General features: G+C 46.3%; 1 protein-coding gene across 1 annotated transcript in view; it reads left to right on the forward strand.

Moving 5' to 3' along the window:
• Hhat (hedgehog acyltransferase) overlaps positions 1-21838 on the forward strand; it is a 266168-nt gene that overhangs the window by 62801 nt on the left and 181529 nt on the right. Inside the window, exon 7 of the mRNA XM_036202504.1 lies at positions 3730-3901. Coding sequence (XP_036058397.1) covers positions 3730-3901 — 172 coding nt within the window. The remainder of the gene's footprint in view (positions 1-3729; positions 3902-21838) is intronic.

The raw sequence follows: 21838 nt of genomic DNA on the forward strand, positions 1-21838 counted from the left end.
GGGGAGACAGTAGGTAATGTGCTTACCATGTAAGATGGGGGCCTGGGTTTGAATCCACACAGCACACAGGAAAGCTGGGTATGCCAGGGCCCCTGTGTCACCCCAGTGCCAGGGGAGGACAGGTGCAGCTGGGGTGCTTGCTGGAGCAGTGTAGCCTAGAGAGCAACTCCAGGGCAGTAGAGGCTCTGATTCAGAGAAATAAGGTAAATAGTGATAGAGGAAGACATTGGACGTTTGTCTGTGGCTCCATAGGTGCACGTATGCACACACACACACACACACACACACACACAGACACACACAGACACATACAGACATACACACACACACATACACAGACACACATACACACACAGACACATACACATACAGACATACACACACACACATACACAGACACATACAGACACACACATACACACACACAGACACACAACACACAGACACACACAGACACAGACAGATACACACAGAGACACACACACACACACACACACACACACACACATACATACACACACAGAATTCAAGGCCAACCTTGGCTACACAATGAGTTTTGAGATATTGTTTTGAAAAAAGAAAAAAAAAAGACACGCCCTTGTCAGACTGACTTAGTGTCAGGAGCTACAGAGGATTGAGTGTCTGGCGGGTGTGAGGGCCTCAAGGCTCTGGCTGTCTCGACCACATATGGTCTGTGGCAGCAGCGTGAGCTGCCGACTAGCGGTCATCCTGGAAGAGAGCCGTGAACATTGCTAGCCTTGCTGTGGGTGGCTGAGCTGGGGCCTCCGGTGCCAGGCCTGAGTAAGAAGCATTTCACCAGGAGTAGGGTAGGGAGGGACCTGGATGATACGGAGAAGCCACCCTGACTTGGAAGCAACAGGCTGCGGTACATGTGCCCCTGCAGAGGGACCGATGAGGCGACTGGCCCCGGGAAAGGCCTTTGCTGCTTTCAGGTGCGTGCATGACTCCTGGGCAAAGGACAAGCCTTTCATCTCTGACAACTGTCATCCACAGCCTCTGGAGAAAGGCGACGTTCCCTTTTATGCAATTTGCATGAAATGAGATTTTAAATCGTAATGCGTTTTAAAATACAGTTGGCAGACGACTTAATGTGTGTTTCTCAGTGGAGTCTGAGCTTGAAATTCCCACCGTGGCAGTTTCTGGTGATCTTAAGGTCGACAGTGCCTCAGATGGATGCTTTCTGTGCAGCTCTGAGGTAGAGCGCTGTGCAGCAGCCTGTCTCTCCTGCTGAGAGACCAGGGACGAACAACTTTGACTAAGAGAGACTCCATACATACATTCAGGTATAAATAGACTGTCAGGATGCACAACCTTACAGACGGAAAATGACTACTCATGTATGTGTGTGCATATGTATGTGTGTGTGTGTGTGAGTCTGTGAGTTTGAGGATATGAGTGCATGTGTATGTATGTGTGTGTGTGCATGTGTGTGCACACATGTGTGTCTGTGAGTTTGAGCACATGTGTGCATGCGTGTGCACACGTGTGTGTCTGTGAGTTTCAGCACATGTGTGCGCGCACGCATGTGTGTGTGTGTGTGTGTGTGTGTGTGTGTGTGTGTGTGTGTGCATGCGTTCGTTCATGAGCACATATGTACAGGAGTCATCACTTTTTTTTTTTTTTTTTTTTTAGACAGGGTTTCTCTGTGTAGCTTGGTGCCTTTCCTGGAACTCACTCTGTAGACCAGACTGGTCTCAAACTCACAGAGATCCACCTGCCTCTGCCTCCCGAGTGCTGGGATTAAAGGCGTGCGCCACCACCGCCTGGCCACTTTGTTTTTTTTTAATCAGGGTCTCTCATCAGCAGCTTGCCATGTAGGCTAGGCTGACTGGTCAGGGATGTGACCGTCCTGTCTGCCTCCTCAGTTCTGGGATTACAAGTGTGTATTACTGTGCCTGACTTTTATGTGGGTTCTGGACCATATGTGGGTCCTCCTAGTTATTTGACAAGACTTTTACCCACTGAGCCATCTCCCCAGCCCCTAATAGCCTGCTTTTCTTTTTTAGGTTAGAGTGAATTGACAGAGGAGTTGGGTGAGGATCCTTCTCCTGTGTGTACCGTGCAGTTAAGGAATCTGCATTTCTGTGGCTCCACGTGTGGAGGCACGTCCATCAGAAGGAGCGCTACAGGAGACGCTGTGTCCCTCCTGGCAGCGGTGGCACAGATGTGTGCCTCAGAAAAGCAGTAGGGAAGGTTTAGTTAGGTTTCCGGGAAGTAGGCATGTTGTTATCAGGAAGCCAGTCGGCTCCGGGTGGACCACATGCTTTCCATTCATCACACGTGTGTGTCGTTTTGAACTGCCTGTGGCTTGGGGACACCCAGGAGGCCTCCACACGGGCCTTTTGCTGAGAGGCACACTGAATTTATACCATTGCCCATCTAGTGTCTCTGTTCACCAGGTCGGACCTGTACGCCAGCATGGTCCTGGCACCGCAGATGCAGGCTGGGTTTCTGGGGTCCTCGGCTGCAGGCCGTGTGCTCAGCACCTGTTTGAAGGTGGACAGATTTTGCTGTGTGAGAATTATTATCCGCCAGCATAGCTCCTGAGGTTGTTAATGCTTTCGCCCAGACGGCTTGCTTCTGTGTCACAGCGAGGTGACTCCATAGCGGGGTGACCCCATAGCGGGGTGACCCCACAGCGAGGTGACCCCACAGCTTCGTCACCATGGTAGAAGGGTTTTCTGATGGCTTCACCTGCACACTGATTATAATTTAAATGTCTGAAATGCTGCAAAACTCCAATGGCTTTTGACCAGAGTCTGGGGTACTCGGGTGGTAGATAGTCTGGGGATATTCAGAACCCCAAGGTCTGAAGTGCTTGGATCAGATAATGGATGCTCAGGATATCCACCCTCTGTGTGTCTGTCCGCAGACAATGGGGACACCTACCTGACATTCAACGTGGGCTTTTCTGTGACACTGCCCTTGTTCTGAGGCTCCTCGAGGAAAGAAGGCGAATTCACACCCAGAGGCCATGTAGCTGCTAGTGACAGCTGCTAACACTCTAAATGTGGGGGTGCTGGACTTAGTACTCACACTTCACATGTTTGGGTGCGGGGCTTAGTACTCACATCTCACCACTACCATCTTAATTTCACTTTATTTTGAGGAGACTAAGATCCAGGGGGTTGAGTAACTTCTCCAGACCATGCAGCTGTGTGGCTGCTGCTAAGTGAGTCACTTGTCTCCTCTGAGTATTTACTCTCTCTCTTTTTTTAAGGTAGCCTGACAGACATGGTTAATTCTTCCATGTCACTCACACTCCATCCCTGGCTGCCCTCTCCTGTATCTAGTGTTGCCTCAGCCTAATAGCTCAGGCGTGAGTCGGGTGGTGAGTGTGAACAGCCTGGGTGGCCAGGACCCAAAGAGAGGCAGTTTCAAGGGGCAGAGCACCTGAAATCCTGGCCCAGCCTGGGCTGTGTCAGGTCAGGGCTGGGGTAGAAGGATGCAGACTTTGGCATTGTTCTTGGCTGTAGGTACCTCGTTGGCACACCTGTTCTTGTTCTGGGGCAGTGTCCCAACTGGGATGTAACTTTCTTACCCAGGAAAGTCGAGTGCCCTTCAGGCAAACAAATGCCCGTGCCCTATCAGTAGAAACGGCAATGATAATTGGTGCAAACCTTATCAGAAACAGCACAGGAGAGACGTTCTGCATGGCTTGGGACCGAGCACCATCTAACGCCACCTTCTCTGCCGTCTCCTCTTTAGATGCAGCAGCCAGAGCTCAGATCTCCGAAGCACAGTCTTTGCCTGCTAGCCAAGGGCCTGGGCCGCCTGCTCTGCTGGTGGTGGCTGGCTGAACTGATGGTCCACCTCATGTACATGCATGCCCTCTACAGCAGCATTCCCCTCCTGGAGAGCGTTTCCTGCTGGACCTTAGGTAATTGTGGGAACGGCCATCAGCAGGACCAGAAACAGCACTTAGCTTTGGAGAGATGGTGTCGTGGGTGTTTGTGTTGCCATGGCCCAGAGCCAACATGCTTTATTTTTTAACCTTATTTCTCTTGTGACCGAGGTTTTACATGTATGGGCTGCTTGGTGTAATTGATGGAGGGAGGGGTGTGCTATGCTAACTGAGAATCAAGGATGAGTGACCCCCTCCTTGGCCTGGACCCGACGTATGGCTGGACCTCTGTCATTACCTGAGGCAGCATTGCACATAGCGGGAGAAGGTGGAGTTGCTGGCTGGTGTGGGAGGCTGTTCTGGGGGCTGGTGCTCTGAGACCCAGTCAGGCTGCTGTCTTCCCTTTTCCTGTGAGCTTCAGAGTTTGCAGGTTTAGGTTTGGAGCCCAGCTCTCCCAGCCGATGGTGGGCAGCTTTGGTGATGCTTACACCTGTCTGCACATTTTCCTCTCAAAAACAAGGCTTGCCCTTGCAGAGCTACTTTGAGGGGTCAGTGAAATGGTAGCCTCACGATGCATCCTGTAGCTGTAGTAGACGGTGTGTGTGTGTGTGTGTGTGTGTGTGTGTGTGTGTGTGTGTGTGTTGTAGTGTATACATGTCCTGTAGATACAGTAGATGGTGTGTGTGTGTGTGTGCATGCAGTGTGCACATGTCTGGAAGATACAGTAGATGGTGTGTGTGTGTGTCTGTGTGTGCGCTGTAGTATACACATATCCTGTAGATATAGTAGATAGTGTGTGTGTGTGAATGCAGTGTGCACATGTCCTGTAGATACAGTAGATGGTGTGTGTGTGTGTGTGTGTGTGTGTGTGTGTATAGTGTGCACATGTCCTGTAGATGCAGTAGATGATGTGTGTATGTGTGTGTGTGTGTGTGTATGTATGTGTGCATGCAGTGTGCACATGTCCTGTAGATACAGTAGATGGTGTATGTGTGTGTGGGCATTGTGCACATGACCTGTAAATACAGTAGATGGTGTGTGTATGCATGCAGTATGCATATGTACACATGCACATGCATTTCTCTGTTGGTCTCTTTGGCTTGTTTGCATCTTTCTCTATCCTGCAGCAAGCTGGGATAGATGTCTTCTTTCCCTAGGACACAGTCTCCAGTTACAGGATTTGTCTGTGAGAACCCATTGTTCATTACTCCTCTGCCCCAACAACAGAGGCCATACATGTTCTGACCTGATCTCCATCTTCCTTCTCATTTGTCCTGCTTGGCTCCTTTGGGGGACTCCTGCATTGGTCTGCTGTCTGACTTCCAGCATGCAGGAGTATGTGTGTGTGTGTGTGTGTGTGTGTGTGTGTGTGTGTGTGTGTGTGTGTGTATGTATGTGTGTGCGCGCGCATGTGTCTTTGTGTGCCTCTGTGTGCGTGTGCATGTGTGTGTGTGATACTCCAGGAAGATTAAGCTTCTGAAGCCTGTGGTATAAGCCTCTATCCTTATATGGTGGATGATTTATAGATTTTTTTGAATCTCAATTGTCCTTGTTGTCATGTGTGCTTAGTCAGAATGTCTCTGAGTCAGGCGCCTCCCAGGACCCAGAAAATGCTGAGTTGTTTTAATAATAGTCTTTTTTTCTGAGTAGATTTCAAACCCCAAATGACCTTTGTGCAAAACTCAACAGCATTTTCTTGGGCATGGGGGATTCTTAAGAACGGTTTTTATCAACATGTCCCTGTTGCACAAATCCACAAAGCACAGTGTGACATTTCAGCACATGCTCACAGTGTGCCAATGAAGCCAGGGTGTGTGTCTCCATATTCCAGGCTCCCCTTGCCTACATATGTTTGTAGCTGGAGGTCACTAATACTGTTAAGTTTTAATGATAGAGGCAGACAGGATAGGACTGACAGTCTGCAGAGTCGGATCCCTGTGCTGAGCCTGCATCAGCTAAGGTATGAACGGTGGAAAACACCTCAAAATGGGGCTTAACTAGCAAAGACAAGTCATCACGTGTGTCAGTCACATCTGAGAGCAGAGTGGGGAGGACCAGACATGGTGACACACTGGTCACTGTGAGTCTGGTCAGCTGGTGAGTCTCCTTACCTGGCTCAAGAATTGACTAGAATTTCAGAAGTGCTTTGTGCCCGAACCCATTGACTTCTCCTAGCTTGTGTGTGTGTGTGTGTGTGTGTGTGTGTGTGTATCATTCTCTTTCATGGTATTTGGACCACACTTAAGTCCCAGCAATTGTATATTTTAAAATGTCATCTAAGCAGATTCACTCTGTAGTGCTCTGGGATGTGACCTTTTGGCTTGGCGATATTTCCAAGACACATCCATGCTGATACACTGTAGTAGCTACTTTCTACTGTAGTAGAAACACAATCTGTAGTTGTGATTAAACACCATGACCTAAGGCAGCTTGTAGACAAGAGTTTATTTTGGCATATGGTTCCTGAGGGACCCTTCATATTCAGGAGGCATGGCAGCAATTGACAGGGACAGAGGAAGGGACAGGCAACCAAGAACTCTTGACTGTAAGTGCAAAGCAGAGAGCATGAACTGGAACCAGTGACATACTTCCTCCAGCAAGTATGCATCCTCAAACTTCCCCAAACACCAATGAGGACCAGGCGTTCAAATTCGAGACATGTTACGGTACATCACCTGGTTTCCTGGTGGACATCTTTCCAGTGAGTTCAGATATCATGTGTGTCTTCTCCACAGGATGGAGGGCCTTTGAGTTTTCCCAGGCTTTGCTATGCTGTATTTGCATTTCTGAGTCTCCTGGAACTCACATGTATGAGTCTCCCTGTAGGGCAGTGCTGTTGAACTCTGGCACTTGACCCACAATAAAGAAAGCACTTTGCATCACAGTGCTCTCTCTCTCTCTCTCTCTCTCTCTCTCTCTCTCTCTCTCTCTCTCTCTCTCTCTCTGTAGTGAATACTCACAAGGCAATAATCTATTCCACCAATAATGTGTTTTGATGTTCTGTTTTATACTATTAGATATTGGCCAGGAACCAGCTAGTTGGCCGAGTCCTTCCAGGGTATGTGAGACCCTGCTCTCATGCATGTGCCTAGACAGGGAATGGCTGGCTCTTGTGCAGTATGCATACTCAGACTTTCACACTAATACCAGATCAGTCTTCTGGCTGGTTAGGATACTTTTGCTCCTCTGAACAGGATTTAGGTTTCTACTGATTTTATCTCATTGACACTTGATTTTGGCTTTTAGTTCTGAAAGACTGATGAATGTGAATTATACTGTGGCTTCTACCAAAATGCCTGGGGCCAAATGACTGGGTACCAAATATGTGCCAATAAGTCTTTCTTCCCAAAGATCTCCTGAAGTCATTCTGTTCAGTGTGCAAAGTCAAACAATGTCCTCCCCACCCACTTAAGGTCAAGTGTGTTTCACTCACATCCCTGTGGTTCGGTGTCTTGTCTGCCCTGTGACCATGTGTCCATGTGAAAATCATGACAACTTTGCCTTGGAATGAAGTGTCACTATTGTGCTTTTTTTTTTTTAAACATGATCTCTCTGTAGCCTTGGTTGACTTAGAACTTGCTTATGTAGACCAGGCAGGCCTGGAACTCACAGCTATCTACCTGCTTCTACTTCCTGAGTACTGGGATTAAAGGCGTGCACCACCACACCTGACATATTACATCATCATTACTTAAGTAGTTTGGTCTTTACATTGAAATGAAGAATCTTACTGTCCCCCAGTGGCATCTGTGGCCCAGACAATGACCTCATCAGCACACTTAGGAGTGCCTCTTCTCCCAACACTGATGCATTTCTTAGGGTTTTGGTGAGGGGAATGTCTTAGGGCCCTCTTGGAGACACACACAACATATCACACTTTTACACCTGATAAACCCACCAGCATTCTTACTGCCTGGAATCATTCTATTACTCAACTATGATTTCCCCAAGAACACCAGACACTATGTTATACACACCTGGGTGGCTGTGGTGTTGGTGTTTTCAAATACTCCCAAGACACACAATGCTCCCAGCTCCTACCACCACTGTATGATGTCTTGAATTACTGATACATGCTCACCTGTATTGATAGCCAGAGTTGGATTTTGTGAAGTTCTTTTCTGCATGATTTCATGTTTATTTATAGCTGAATAGTATTCCACTGTGTAGATGTACCATTATCCACTCATCTGTTGAAGGGCATTTATGTTGTTCCATTTTCTGGCTATTATGATTAGGGCAGCTGTGAACATTTCTAAGCAAGTATCTGTGGGGTATGTTGTTGAGTCCCTCAGGCATATGCCAAGGGTGGTATAGTTGGGTCATATGGTAGACCTATTTTCAGTTTTTGAGAATTCTGCATACTGATTTTCAGCGTGGCTGTACTAATTTGTACATCCTTCAACTGCAAAGCTTTAAGATACAAATTCCCCCCCCCCCTTTAATGCTGGGAAAGCTGAGAGTTTTCACACCCCCTTCTCTCTGTCATGAGTCTCCCTGCTCCTTGTCTCAAACCTCACTTTGCTCTGGGTACGGATTCTGTATCTGGAGGGCATTGCACTTAGGTGGCTTTCCTACCCATGACTGGTGGGAAGGACAGGCTGGGCCAGAGCTCCACGGTGTGGCTCTGCCAGGAGGACTTGTAGGGATCTCTGGCTGTCTCCCTCACTTCCTTCTGAATTGAGTCATCCTACCAGACACCCAAGGCTTCATGAGAGCCTGGCAGAAATCCCATTAGTTTTGATATGCAGGTTATGAACCCATCACTTATACTTTGTGTGCTCAGATGGGATGGACCTTTTCCCTTCTTAGAGCTAAATTATATTTGAAAATTTTCAAATACATGTCTTTTTATGGAAAAATATAGAATAGAAAAGACTCAGATCACAGTGTACTATGAGGAATGGGCTGATTGGGACATTAGCATTCTGGGTAAAGCCTATTCTAGAATGGTGTGACCTCTTAGGAAAGCAGCATGTTCCTGACAGCTAGGTGGCTTCCCAAAGCTTCTCAAGCGGACGGTGCTTCCTAAGCCAAGAGCCATGTACCTTGGCTTCTGTCCGTGTCTGTCTGCCTGTCCTCCAGCCTTTCTCCTTCCTCAATGCTGCAGCACACGGGGCTTTGTCTTTAGACACAGCAAGCGTGGGCTCACCCTGGCGCTTTCATTAGCTCTTCCTTCAGGGTGGAATGCCTCTGCCTTTCGCCGCCATTGCTGCTTTTGACTTCTTGTTCCCACCACAGTTAAATGCCACTTACCCCGGGAAGCTTTCCTTGTTACCCAAACAGAAATGGCCTCCACATGTTCCTGTTGGAGAATAATAAAGAGCTAAACAGCCAACAGCAAGGCAGAAGAAAGGATAGATGGGGCTGCCAGGCAGAGAGAATAAATAGAAGGAGAAATCTAGGAAAGAAAAGAATAAGTAGCCAGAGAAGGAAGGGGACTCCAGGGGCCAATCACCCAGCTACACAGCAAGCCATGGAGTAAGAGAAAGATTTACAGAAGTAAGAGAATGGGAAAAGCCCAGAGGCAAAAAGTAGATGGGATAATTTAAGAAAAGCTGGCTAGAAACAAGCCAAGCTAAGGCTGGGCATTCATAAGTAATAATAAGCCTCCGTGTGTAATTTTGGTGGCGGGCCCCCCAAAGAGCCAAAGAGAAAAAACAACATGTTCCCATCACCTTCAGGTTCTCACAGGGCTTGTCACAACCTGAAGTTCTCCTTGCTTCTCTGCCTCCCACCACACATATAAGCTCCTCAAAGGAGGCATCTCATTGGATTTATGTGCTACAGTGCCCCCAGTGCCTCCAACAGTGTGAGCTAGTTGTTAAGTGTGAACAGTACTGTGTGTCAGGCATACACCTTTGCCATGAACAGCAGGTGTCCTGGGGCTGGGGCCGGCTCTGCTGGTGGTAGTGAATTCTGATCTCCAGCCCTCACAAAAAGCCTGATGTGGTTGCCCGCGTCTTCACCCTGACACTACGGGAAGAAGGGTTTGCCAAGACAGGAGGATTGCTGGGCTTATCAGCCAGCCACTCTAAGAAAAGATGAGCTGCGCTCCAGGTCCAGGAGAGACCTCGTCTCAGGGAAATACTGCAGAGAGGGATAGAGGAAGACCCCGATGTCCTCCTCTACCTCTAGGTATGCATGTCACAGCTTGTGTGTCCCTACATGTGTGTGCACATGTACACACACACACACACACACACACACACACACACACACACACACACACCACACCACACCACACCCTCATACTCCCTGTGTTCTCAGGCATGTTTGAGAACATGTGACTTTTAGTCATAACCGATTCTGTTAGCTTGGACAAACCACTGATCTCAGAATTCCAATGTGTTTACCTGTAAATTAATAATTATAGTCTGGGAGCTGGGGAGGCAGCTCAAGAGTTAAGCTGCTCTTCCAGAAGACGGGGTTCAGTTCCCAGCACCCACATGGTGGCTCACAGCCATCTAACTCTAGTTCTAGGGGATCAATGCCATCTTCTGTATCTGGCTTCCACAGGCACAGGGCACACATGTGGTAACTTACATACATACATGTATACATACATACATACACACATACATACAGATAGACAGACATATAGCCAACCACCACACACATAAAAATAAAATAAATTTTAAAAAAGGACCGTGGTACTTACCCAGAGACCCTCATTGGCAGCTGAGGGCAATAGCTGTGAAGACGCTTAGTGAACGGGAACAGTCACACCTGTGCATTGTAGTCTGTCAGATTGTGGGGTGGAGCCTCCAGCTCTGGGGCTGCCCAGCCCCTCACAGAGACTGCACACGCCAGCACATGGGCCACAGGGCAGTGGGGCAGGTGAAGTTACCGGGAGGTGACAGCCCTCATCCTAAAGTTCCAAGTTTGGTGTTATGACTGCTCCACAAGCTGGGCTTGCATGTATCTGCCCAGACACAGGTCTACCCCCCACCCTAGGGTCCCGGTGGTCCTGGCTGGAGGCAGCGTCTGCACGCCAATCCTGTGAACAGTGGCCCCATCCAAGAAGCACAGCTATGTCTGGGTCGTGTTTAGTTCAGTGCTGTCCTGGCAGAGAGAGGGAGAGAGAAGGGGGCACGTATAGAGAGAGAGGGAGAGGGGAGGAGGGAGAGAAGATCCGTTAGTGGTTCAAGGCGGACATACTAGAGAGGGCCAGCAGGGGGCAGTAGAAGCTCGCCGATCTCTAGATGAAAAGTTCTAGAAGTCAGATAAAATTTTATTAGCCTGATATTTGGCTTCTCCTTAGAAATTGACAAAGTATGTTGATGTGGTGGTGGTGGTGGTGTGTGTAAGTGTATGCATATGTGTGTATATATATGTATATGCATGTGTATGAGTATGTGTGTTTGCATGCATATATATGTATATTCATTGTATGAATGTACATGTGTATGTATGCATTGTATGAGTGTACATGTGTGTATGTATGTATGTGTGTGTGTGTATAAGCATATACACATGTGTATATTTCTGTATTTGTTGCTTTTTTTTCTTTTTTTTTTTTTTCCCCGAGACAATGTTTCTCTGTAGCTTTGGAGCCTGTCCTGGACTAGCTCTGTAGACCAGGCTGGCCTCTAACTCACAGAGATCCACCTGCCTCTGCCTCCCGAGTGCTGGGATTACAGGCGTGTGCCGCCGCCGCCACCACCACCTGGCTTTTTGTTGCTTCTTGACCAGAGAGGAGAATATTCATTCTCATTCCAGATTTCAAGATGTCCCTGAATGTCCTTATGTTATGACTTCAGAGACCTTTTCATGAAATACTCCTGCAAAATTAAGAATTCTTTAGTAAGATATGTATTTTTAAATTTTCTCAAGTTTATAGATTTCAGGTAGAACACGTTTTTACATGGAGATTGCAGACATGGTCCCCCAGTGCTCTGCTCGGGTGCTGGGGTGGTGGCTGTGCCTGTCTCTCACTAGTTCTCTTGTGGGGTCGTCCTGCTGCCCCCCGAATGTTGTGTGGTATTCGGCCTTTTTATCACTTTGGACACAAGCATCAGAAATGACACACTTACCTGCTCACACGTGTGTGACACAGACTTGGTAAAGGTGTGGGTAGCCACACAAACAACCTTCAACTGGGACTGGTTCCTCAGCCAGGCTCCTCCTCGTGCACCCACTTTTACTGCATGTCCTACCCTCCCCAGTTTTCTTGAAGATGGGTCATTCTAAAACACAAAAGTCTCCTTGATGTCTTAGGGTTGTGACTGTAAGTGTGTGAGGCTGTGACGTCTCTCCCGTGACCACCTCTGAACCTGCCTCCCTGGCCATGCTGGGCTGTGGCCTTCGTGTTTATACACAGTTTGGCGTAGGTTATTATTCATCCAGCTCAATCATCATCCTTCAAAACCTGGAGAGATGGTTCGGTGGTTAAGGACACTTGCTGCTCCTGTACAGGACCCAGGTGTGGTTCCCAGCTCCCATGTGGTGGCTCACACACAACTGTCTGTAACTCTAGTCTAGGGGAGCCAATGGTCTTCATGGGCACCAGGCACACGTGCACACATGTGGTACTCATATGTATATGCAGGCCCCTGCACATATACATAAATAAATAAAACAGAGTGTTAATTTAGAAAATTAAAGGCACCTTCTAGACTCGGCCCCTGTGTCTTCGTCCCCAGCTGTGGTGACAGCCAGGCTGTTTTCGTTCACTGTAATCCCTCCCTCGTTGTCCTCAGGGTCACACAGGCACTGTGTCGTTGTCTGTAATACTCCAACAGTATCTCCAGAAGATAAGCCCCGTTTTTTTGAACTCCAGACTCTTACAGGAAGCCTGGCTGGAACCCTTTGGTGTGGCAGAGCCTGAGGTCAAGGGGAGGGAGGAGACGGCTTGTGTTTTTTTCTGAGAGAAGCTCAAAGACCCGGTTTCTTCAGCTTGTTATGGACAGCGTTTCTTCACACTGAATGCATGATAAATCCAGGCACCGGAGATGGGAGGGATCTAGTGAGGAAGAGCTTTGGCATCGGCTTTAAAAGGGGTTGGGGGGTTCAGTTTTCAGTGACAGAGATGAAGCAGAATTCCTGGAGTGTCCTGGAGTCTCTTTCCAAAGCCTTAACTATGCCTTGGTCAGAGTGGCTGCAGACACGCCCATCTCCTAAGGGTGCCTGGTTCCGGGTTTTGTAGCTCAGGGTTTAGGCTGAGGTGCTGTCCATGTGCCCGTCAACATGGAAATAGGATGCCTTCAAGACACCCACTTGCTTTTGCTAATTCTGTAACATCTCGAGGAGGAGGAAGGAAGACATTTGACACCAGATAATTGTTTTGAAAAATGAGGGCACACATATATGGCAGACAGCACAGGGCCCTTTCCCTCATCCGTCTTTTTGAAATGTTAAATATTTCAATGCTTGTTAAGATATGGCAGAAAAATTAATTTTTATAAATTCTCTTCTTGGATTAGAATCCAAAGGTTATTTAAAGTTAATGCAGTGTGAACCCAAAGGTACTCTGGGATTCACCAGTGGGGAGGGTGGCTGCTCAGTTACAGATATTCCACATGCTATTAGGTTGATTTTAGAGTGTATGCTTTCAGATTGGGGGAGATACCGCGTGGCCTGGCATTGGAAGGGGTGTCAGGTTCCTCCTGCACCATCTATTTCCTGCTACCATGATGCCTTCCCCCAGCGGCCCTCAGGATGTCATGATTTTCATTTATTGGGCCCTAGAGACCCGGATTACAGGTAACTTCTTAAACACATAAAACAGGCAAATCTTCCCTCTTGAAGCAGAATTGACATGGAACTATGAAATCATCAGTGTTGGGGAGACAATTCTTCCTTTTGTGGAAGAATTCTTGCTTCCTTGAAGGTTACACAATAGTCCTTTAGTTTTGCTAATTTTCAGTTCTTTTCGCACATAGATTTTGCACATCACTTCTCCTAGGTAAAGTGATTCATTGTCTCCAGTTGAAAATTTACTTTTCAGAGTATCAGAAAGTCCTGTGTAAAACTCTCTTCTCATCCCATGTCATTTCCTTGAGCCTTGCTTGGCTGAGTGTATGGATTTTTTTAAAATTAAAATGAAAAAAACGACTTGACAGTCTCATACATGTACATAGTGAATTTTAGTCATTTCCACCCCTCTTTCCCTCTTTCCCACTAGTGCCCCTCATACCTTCATGTCTTTGAGTGTGTGTCACTGACTACCTGGGGTTGCTTGCTTGAGTATGGGGAGGGCCTTGTTCACTGAAGCACCAGCCACTTACCAGTGGCTATACAACCGAGGAAAAGACACTCACCTCCCAGCAGCCATTAACTGGCCCTCAAGGAGGAGCGGGGCCTTGTGAGCCCCATCTACATTGGGATGCTGATGGGTCTGATCTTGTGCAGGTCTGAGTTCATGTGCAGTGGCCATGGCATGTCCAGAAGGCATCTTGTTATAACTCCTCCCCCAGCTCTTGGGTCCTTTCCCCTCCTCTGTGGCTTCTCCAAACCTCACCAGCAGGGATACAGCTGTCTTATTTACAGATGAGTTCCACCTTCCCTCCAAGGCTCCCCCTTGCTGTGAGTCTCTGAGCTAACCACTGCCTTCTGCAATAAGAAGCCTTTGGATGGAGGCTGAGCAATCTGTGATAGAAACGTGAGTTTGACCATATGTCCCTTTAGCAAAACAACAGTAGTCAGCTCTGTGAGGGACAGTGACACTTCTTCCTCCTCCTAAATTTACGTGTGTGCGCTTGCCTATCTGTATATGTGCCATGTGTTTGCAGTACCTGTGGAGAACAGAAGAGGGTGTCAGAACCCACCTGGGGTGGATACTGGAAACTGAACCTGGGTCCTCTGCAAGAGCAATAAATGTTCTACACCACTGAACCCCCTCCCCAGCCCTCGTGGAGTCTTCCTAATGGGCACATTCTGCATCAGATATAAGATGATGTCAGGAGGGTATAATTGTGTCACGAAGAAGATGGGGAATAGTACTTACTGCCTGTTCCATTTTACTATTCAGGGTTTTGTTTGTGTTCATATTTTCCCATATTAAAATGCTTTTAGAACACACTATACTTAAGAAAAGTTTGGTTGAGTCTTCTTCGTTTTTCTTGGACACAGTTTTCATCTTCAGTGTGAGGTATAATGATAAAAGTAACTGATAAAAGGGACAAGCAAATAGGATTTACTGTTATACAGAGTGGCTCTCTCCTCAGCAGGATACCCTTTCTTTGAAAAGAGGAATTGGTTGCTTTCATCTTTTAAGAGGAAACATTATTAAACTCAATTTTCTCACATTTAAAGTGTCCAAAGAGTGAGCCCTTTGGTAGGTAACACTCCTAGGAGTTTGTTTTGCTCCTTTTGACTCTGAGATAATTAGCTGGAGGGTTAGAGGTATCTTGGCAGAGGACACGATTACCTGGGAGAGATTTGTTTCTCTGTCTTTGCTTTTCCCGCTATGCCTCCTTCGGCATTTCAGGGTGCCCTGTCTTTTGGTCTGTTTCGTCGTACAGGCTCAGGCTCCATGTCTACCCTGGGGTTGGGCCTGAGTCTACTAGGTGAAATGGCTGAGGTGGCAGCCCCCCCACCTTGTCTGGTGGCTGCTGGGTACCACTACTGAACAGAATCTTAACGTGCATGCATATGAGCCCCCAGGGCTAGAAGTGGGTACCCAAACCTTTGGAACTGGATTTACAGATGATTGAGGTTCCATGTGGGTGCTGGGAACAGGATCCAACTAATCTGCATGAGCATCGAGTGGTCCTAATGCTGATCATCTCTAACCCCCAGGCAGCTGTTATCAAGACACAATGGGCTCAGAAACGAAGTGACTGTTGAACTTGCCCTGACAAGGGAGGTGATAGATTTACACACACACACACACACACACACACACACACACACACACACACACACGACATAAGAAGTAATGAAGACAATGCAGTAAGCATTTGTTTAATCTATCACGTAGCTTAAGAAGTAAAATTACATCAGTGTTGCAGCCCTTTGGGTCCCTGTCCTGATCACATTTCCCACCCTCCGCTTCATCACATTTACCAACCTGAGCTGAGTGGTTTTTATTATTATGCATCTCTTTTCTCCTTTCCTATTTGTTTTGTGTGCCTCCACATGGCTGTTGGTAGTAGTGAAATGTGTGCATTCTAGGACAGGATTATCTAGGCTCCATGGAAGGTTATGGTAATTCATTTCTGCAGAGTGCAGACATTCATCAGGAGAGCTTCCAGGCCCCTGCTTTGTCCCTTTTGCTTGGCTGCCAAGCATATTTTATTATTATTATTATTATTATTATTATTATTATTATTATTAAGAATTTTCTATTCATTTTACATACCAACCATAGATCCCCTTTCCTCCCTCCTCCTGCTCTCCAGCCTTCCTCCCCCCCCCCACCCCATCCCCACCTCCTCCAAGGCAAGGCCTCCCATGGGGAGTCAGCAGAGCCTGGTACATTCAGTTGAGGCAGGTCCAAGCCCCTCCCCCAGGGTTGAAGCATTAGGATGGTTGAGAACCAACTGCTATACTATGTTTTGATACATGCATACATTGTATGATATTTAAATGAGGTTAAACATAGCAATATCTTAAACCATTTATTGTTTCTTTAGGTTGGAAAAATCCAAAATCCTCTGTTTGAAAGACACATATCATATTCTCATACCAATTCTCCCACACATGATGAGGACATATGTCTGTCTTTCTGTGTTTCCTTATTTCTTGTAACATAAGGATCTCTCACATTTAACACATGTCACACATGTCAGGATGTCATTATTTTGGTACAAACAACATTCCATGGTGTCTGCACACCACACTTTGTTTTTCTCACCCACTGCTGGACATTTATTTAGTTTTTCTCTGTGTCTGAGTGGTGTGAATAGTGTGGCCGCAGATACTGGGGTGCTGATTCCTTGTTTACTTCCTTTGGATATATAGGCAGGAGTGGGATGGCTAGGCGGTGTGCTAGCTGGTGTGTTTGTGTATGCATGTGTTTTGTGTGTGTGGTGTGTGTGAGTGTGTATGTATTGTATAAGTGTGCATGTGTGTTGTGTGTGGTTGTGTGTGTTTTGTGTGTGTGTGTGTGTTGTGTGTGTGCCTGTGTGTGTGTTTGTGTTTTTTTTGTATATGTGGTATGTGGTGGTGTTTTCCATAATGCTGTGGTGGTTTTAACTCTCTCCAGTGGTACACACATGCTCTTTTCTCCACCCCTCACAGCTGTCCATCTCTGTTTGGAAATAGTCACTCTTACTGGAGTGGGATGATGCATCTCTGGTTTGCATTTGTAGTTCGTGATGGTTACAGGTTCTAAACATGTCCTCACACACCACTGGCCACCTGTATCTCTCTCTTTTTTTTTTTTTTTGAGAAATATCTATTCACTCTAATATTTAATTTTTAAATTAAATTCACTCATTTATTTTACATCCCGATTGCATTTTCCCTTCCTTCCCTCCTCCCCTTCCCCCCCCCCCCCCCATCTACTCCTCTTTCTGTTTAGAAAGGGGCAGGCCTCTCATGGGTGTCAACAAAGCATGGCATGTCAAGTTTCGGTAGAACTAAACACCTCCCCTTGTATTTAGTCTGGATGAGGCAATCCAGTAGGAGGAATATGTTCCCAAGTGCCAGCCAGAGCATTAGGGACAGCCTTGCTCCCATGTTAGGAGTCCCACAAGTAGACCAAGCTCCACAACAGTCACATATATGTAGAGGGCTTACATCGGTCCCATGAAGGCTCCTTTGTTGTTTGTTTAGACTCTTTGAGTTCCCATGAGCCCAGGTTAGCTGTGGGTTTTCTTGTGGTGTTCTTGAGCCCTCTGGCTCCTAAAATCCTTCCTCCCTCTGTCAGGATTCCGTTGTATAAAATTTCCATTGTACCACATTTTCTTTATCCATTCTTTGGTTGAGGAGCATCTAAGTTGTTTCCAGGTTCTGACTATTATAAATAATGTTGCTATGAACATAGTTGAGCAAATGTCTAAAACTCAAGTCCAAGTGGATCAAATACCTCAACATAAATCTAGTTACTCTGAACCTGAGAGAAGAGAAAGTGGGGGAATAACCTTGAAAGCATTGGCACCGGAGACAACTTCCTGAATTGAATGCCAGTAGCACAGACACTAAGATTGACAATTAATAAACAGGACCTCCTGAAACTGAAAATCTTCTGTAAGACAAAGGACACTGTCAATAGGACAAAACAGCAGCCTACAGAATGGGAAAAGATCTTCACCAACCCCACATCTCACCAAGGGCTGATCTCCAAACTGTATAAAGAACTCAAGAATCTAGACATCAAAAATCTAAATAATCCAATTAAAAAATGGGGTATAGACCTAAACAGAGAATTCTCACCAGAAGACTCTCAAATGACAGAGAAACACTTAAAGACATGTTCAACATCCTTAGCCTTCAGGGAAATGCACATCAAAGTGACTCTGAGTTTCCATCTTACGCCTGCCAGAATGACTAAGATCAAAACACTAATGACAGCTCATGGTGGAGAGGATGTTGCTGGTGGGAGGGCAAACTTGTACAGCCACTTTGGAAATCAATATGGAGGTTTCTCAGAAAACTGGGAATCAATTTATCTCAAGAACCAGTGATACCACTCTTGGGCGTATACCCAAAGGATACTAATATTTATTTTTAATTGGTTTTTCTTTTTGTTATGAGTTCTTGGAATTCTTCATATATTCTGGTCAGATGGACAGTTTGCAAACATTTCTCCAATCTGTAGGTTTTCGTTTTGCTCCAATCATTGTCTTCTTTATAGAGCAGAAGCATTTATCTTGGTGTAATCCTGTATGTCTACTTCAGCTTTTGCTTCCTGTGTTTTGGGTTCTTGTCTAAAAATAATGGCAATGATATCAACATCCTAAAGAATTTCTCCTATGCTTTTTTTTTTTTTGTAAGTTTCATTCTTAAGCCTTTAGTGTATTTGAAATTTTGTAATTAGTGAGCGATATAGATCTAATTTCCTTCTATATGAGAAGATCCAGTTTTCCAAGTACCATTTGTTGAGAAGATTGCCCTTTCCTGCTGTGTATTCCTAGTACCTTGGTGGAAAATCAGCAGTTCAGTTAGCCTATGTGTTGGTCTAGTGTAAAACCATGTTCTTTGGATGGCTATAGAGTTGTCATATATTTCAAGCTAGATAGTATAATGCCTTCTAAGTTGTTCTAACTTTTGTCCTTGATGGCTATTTGGAGTGTTTTTTTGTTTTGTTCCAAACAAATGTTATAATTTTTTTCTAGCTATGTAAAGAATTACACTGGTATTTTGATAGGAATTATATTGAGCCTACTTTGGGTGGTATAGTCTTTTCAACAATATTGATTCTTCCAGTCCATGAACATGGGATATCTTTCTCTAACCCCTCCCTCCCTCCCTCCCTTTCTTCTTCCTCTCTTCCCCTTCCTTATACCCCTTCTTCCTTTCTTTTGCTCTTCAGTTTAATCCATAGTGTTTTATAGTTTTCATGGTCAAAGTCTTTTATCATTTTGGTGAAACTTATTTTTTGTAGTTATTGTAAATGTTATTGCTTTCTTGGTTTCTCTTTCTGATAATTTATCGTTGATGAGTATGTGCTGGTTTGTAGTACTAGGGACTGAATCGAGGGCCTCGCATTTGGTGGACAAGCGCTCTAGCACCATGCTGTATTCCAAGCCCTATATTCTACCAGCTTTTCTTTTGTGTGTGTGCGGTTCTTGATCTCTGCGCTAAGCTAATGTCATTTTCAAACAGTGACAAACTGACTTGTCCAATTTGGACTCTTTTCTTTTTGCCTGATGCCTCTGGCTAGGATTTCAGGAACTGGATCTGAAGCACTTCCAGCTTCCTCTGTGTGGTTAGCCAGCTGTTGGCTAAATTACATATGGCATCTTACATTGAGCATGTTCCTTATATTTCTGGTTTGCTCAGCTGGCAGAGCTGAGCGGCGCCTCTCTCCAACCCTTGACTGATGTATAACACTGTTTGGCTGCTTCTATGGTTCATGAAGTGTTTGTCATACAAGGCGATTGCAGTTTCCCTTAAACTGCTCAGGAGCTAACAACTCAAGAGGTTATCCCATTCACCCCACACTCCTGTGTCCTATGTGACACAGAGATGACCTGATGATCACAACATGGAAGCCCTGAGGTTCAGCCATCTGGGTTGGGCTTTGAGCATCTGTAATCTGATGGGCAAGAGAAATGACTGCTATGGTATCTGCAGAGCACCTTGTAATGTGAGGACCACCTCCACATACAGAATGTGGAAGACAGATAATGATGTGAAGTGATCAAACGTGTAGCCAAAAGTGAAAACACAGAGAATTACGTAGTTTATAAAGAGATAGTTTATAGTATATAATAAACATTTATAAATCTTATGTAGCGAAATCACTTTGAGAAGTGGCATCTCATGGCATTTGGGGGGGGAGGTCACTGATTTTTTTTTATGAAGTTAGTTGGGTTCAAGTCTCTACTATTGATTAGCCCTGTAAATCTTTGCTTCTTTGGTCTGTTATACAAGGCCAGCACTATGACACATTGCTGGATAAATACAGACATCGGGATATTATATACAAAGTTGTTTAATTCTTTGAGTTTATCCGTTGAGCAGATTCCCTGCTCATCTCTGCCATTCGACTGGCACTGCTTGGTGCCAGGGAGGGGACATCAGGAGGCTGGCTGCTTCTGTAGCTCCTCCCACTGCTGTGACAGAATGTCTAGTAGGAACAGCTCGCAGGAGGAGGATTTATTCTGGGTTACAATTCAGGGGACACAGTCCATCATGGCAAGGAAGTCACGGTGGCCAGAGTGCCTCATCACTGTGGCTGTGGGGTAATGGTGGCCAGAGAGGCTCATCACTGTTGCTGTGGGGCACAAGGGGCTAGTTACATGGAGTTGGCAACTGGGAAGCGGTAGAGAGCTTGGGCCAGATCTGACTCTGGACTCTGAGCCACAAAGCCTGCTCCCCAGCCACCCATTCTCTTCAGAGGGGCCCCAACTGCTAAAGTTCCACAGCCTCCTCAGCCACCAGCAGGGAGCCAAGTGTTCAAATTCATGAGCCTGTGGGTGACATTTCACACTCAACCTGTAACACCCACTGTGGTCTCTGCCCTGCAGATCTTATAGAGAGCTGTAACATGCTATTTATCTGCAAAATAACATGTGGCTATTTTGGCCTGAGCATTTAGAAGAACTTGAAGAAACTATGACATTTGGATGATTCGTTGAAGAAAGGTAGAATTTTGACAGAGAATACTGAGGATGTGGAAGCAATGGCAGAGGAATGAGTGTGGGTAATTGGAAGGGGATGGGTGCCTTAGTGTGCATAGCTGTGAGAAACACCACAAACAAAGTCAACTGGAGGACGAAAGGATTTATTTGGCTTCCACATCCACGTCACAGCCCACTGCTAAGGGAAGACACTGGAGGCAGGAACTGAAGCTGAGATCATGGAGGAAGCTGTGGCTTGCTTCCACAGCTCGTTCATCCTGCTCTCTTACATCAGCCAGGACCACCGGCCCAGGGGTGGCTCTGCCCACCGTGGGGTGTGCCCTCCTGGTAGGCCCTCTCATATCAATTATTAACCATGAAAATACCTTACAGACATATTCGCAGACCAGTGTGATGGAAGCCACACCTCAGTGGAGGTTCCCTCTTCCCAGGTAACTCATGGCAAGTTGACAAAAACTAACCAGTGAAGGGTAGATGGGAAATGAGTTCAGTGAGGCTGAGACTCAGGGTGGGGGGGTGGAGTGGGCCTGTCCTTGCTGTCCTCCTGTTCTCAACCCCCAGTGAAGAACTCTAGCAGCTCTTTTAAGAACTAGAGGGCTGGGGATGTGGTTCAGTGGGTAGAGCATTTGCTGTTGCAAGTGTGAGGACCTGAGTTCAAATCTCCACAACCCACATCAAGCTCAGCACGTCAGTGCCACACTCCTGTGACGAGAAGGGAGGTGGAGACAGGAGCATCCCTGGAAACTCACAGGCCATGTAGCCTGGCATATACCATGGC

The sequence above is a fragment of the Onychomys torridus genome, chromosome 11 (genome assembly GCF_903995425.1).
Source record: "Onychomys torridus chromosome 11, mOncTor1.1, whole genome shotgun sequence".
NCBI lineage: Eukaryota > Metazoa > Chordata > Mammalia > Rodentia > Cricetidae > Onychomys > Onychomys torridus.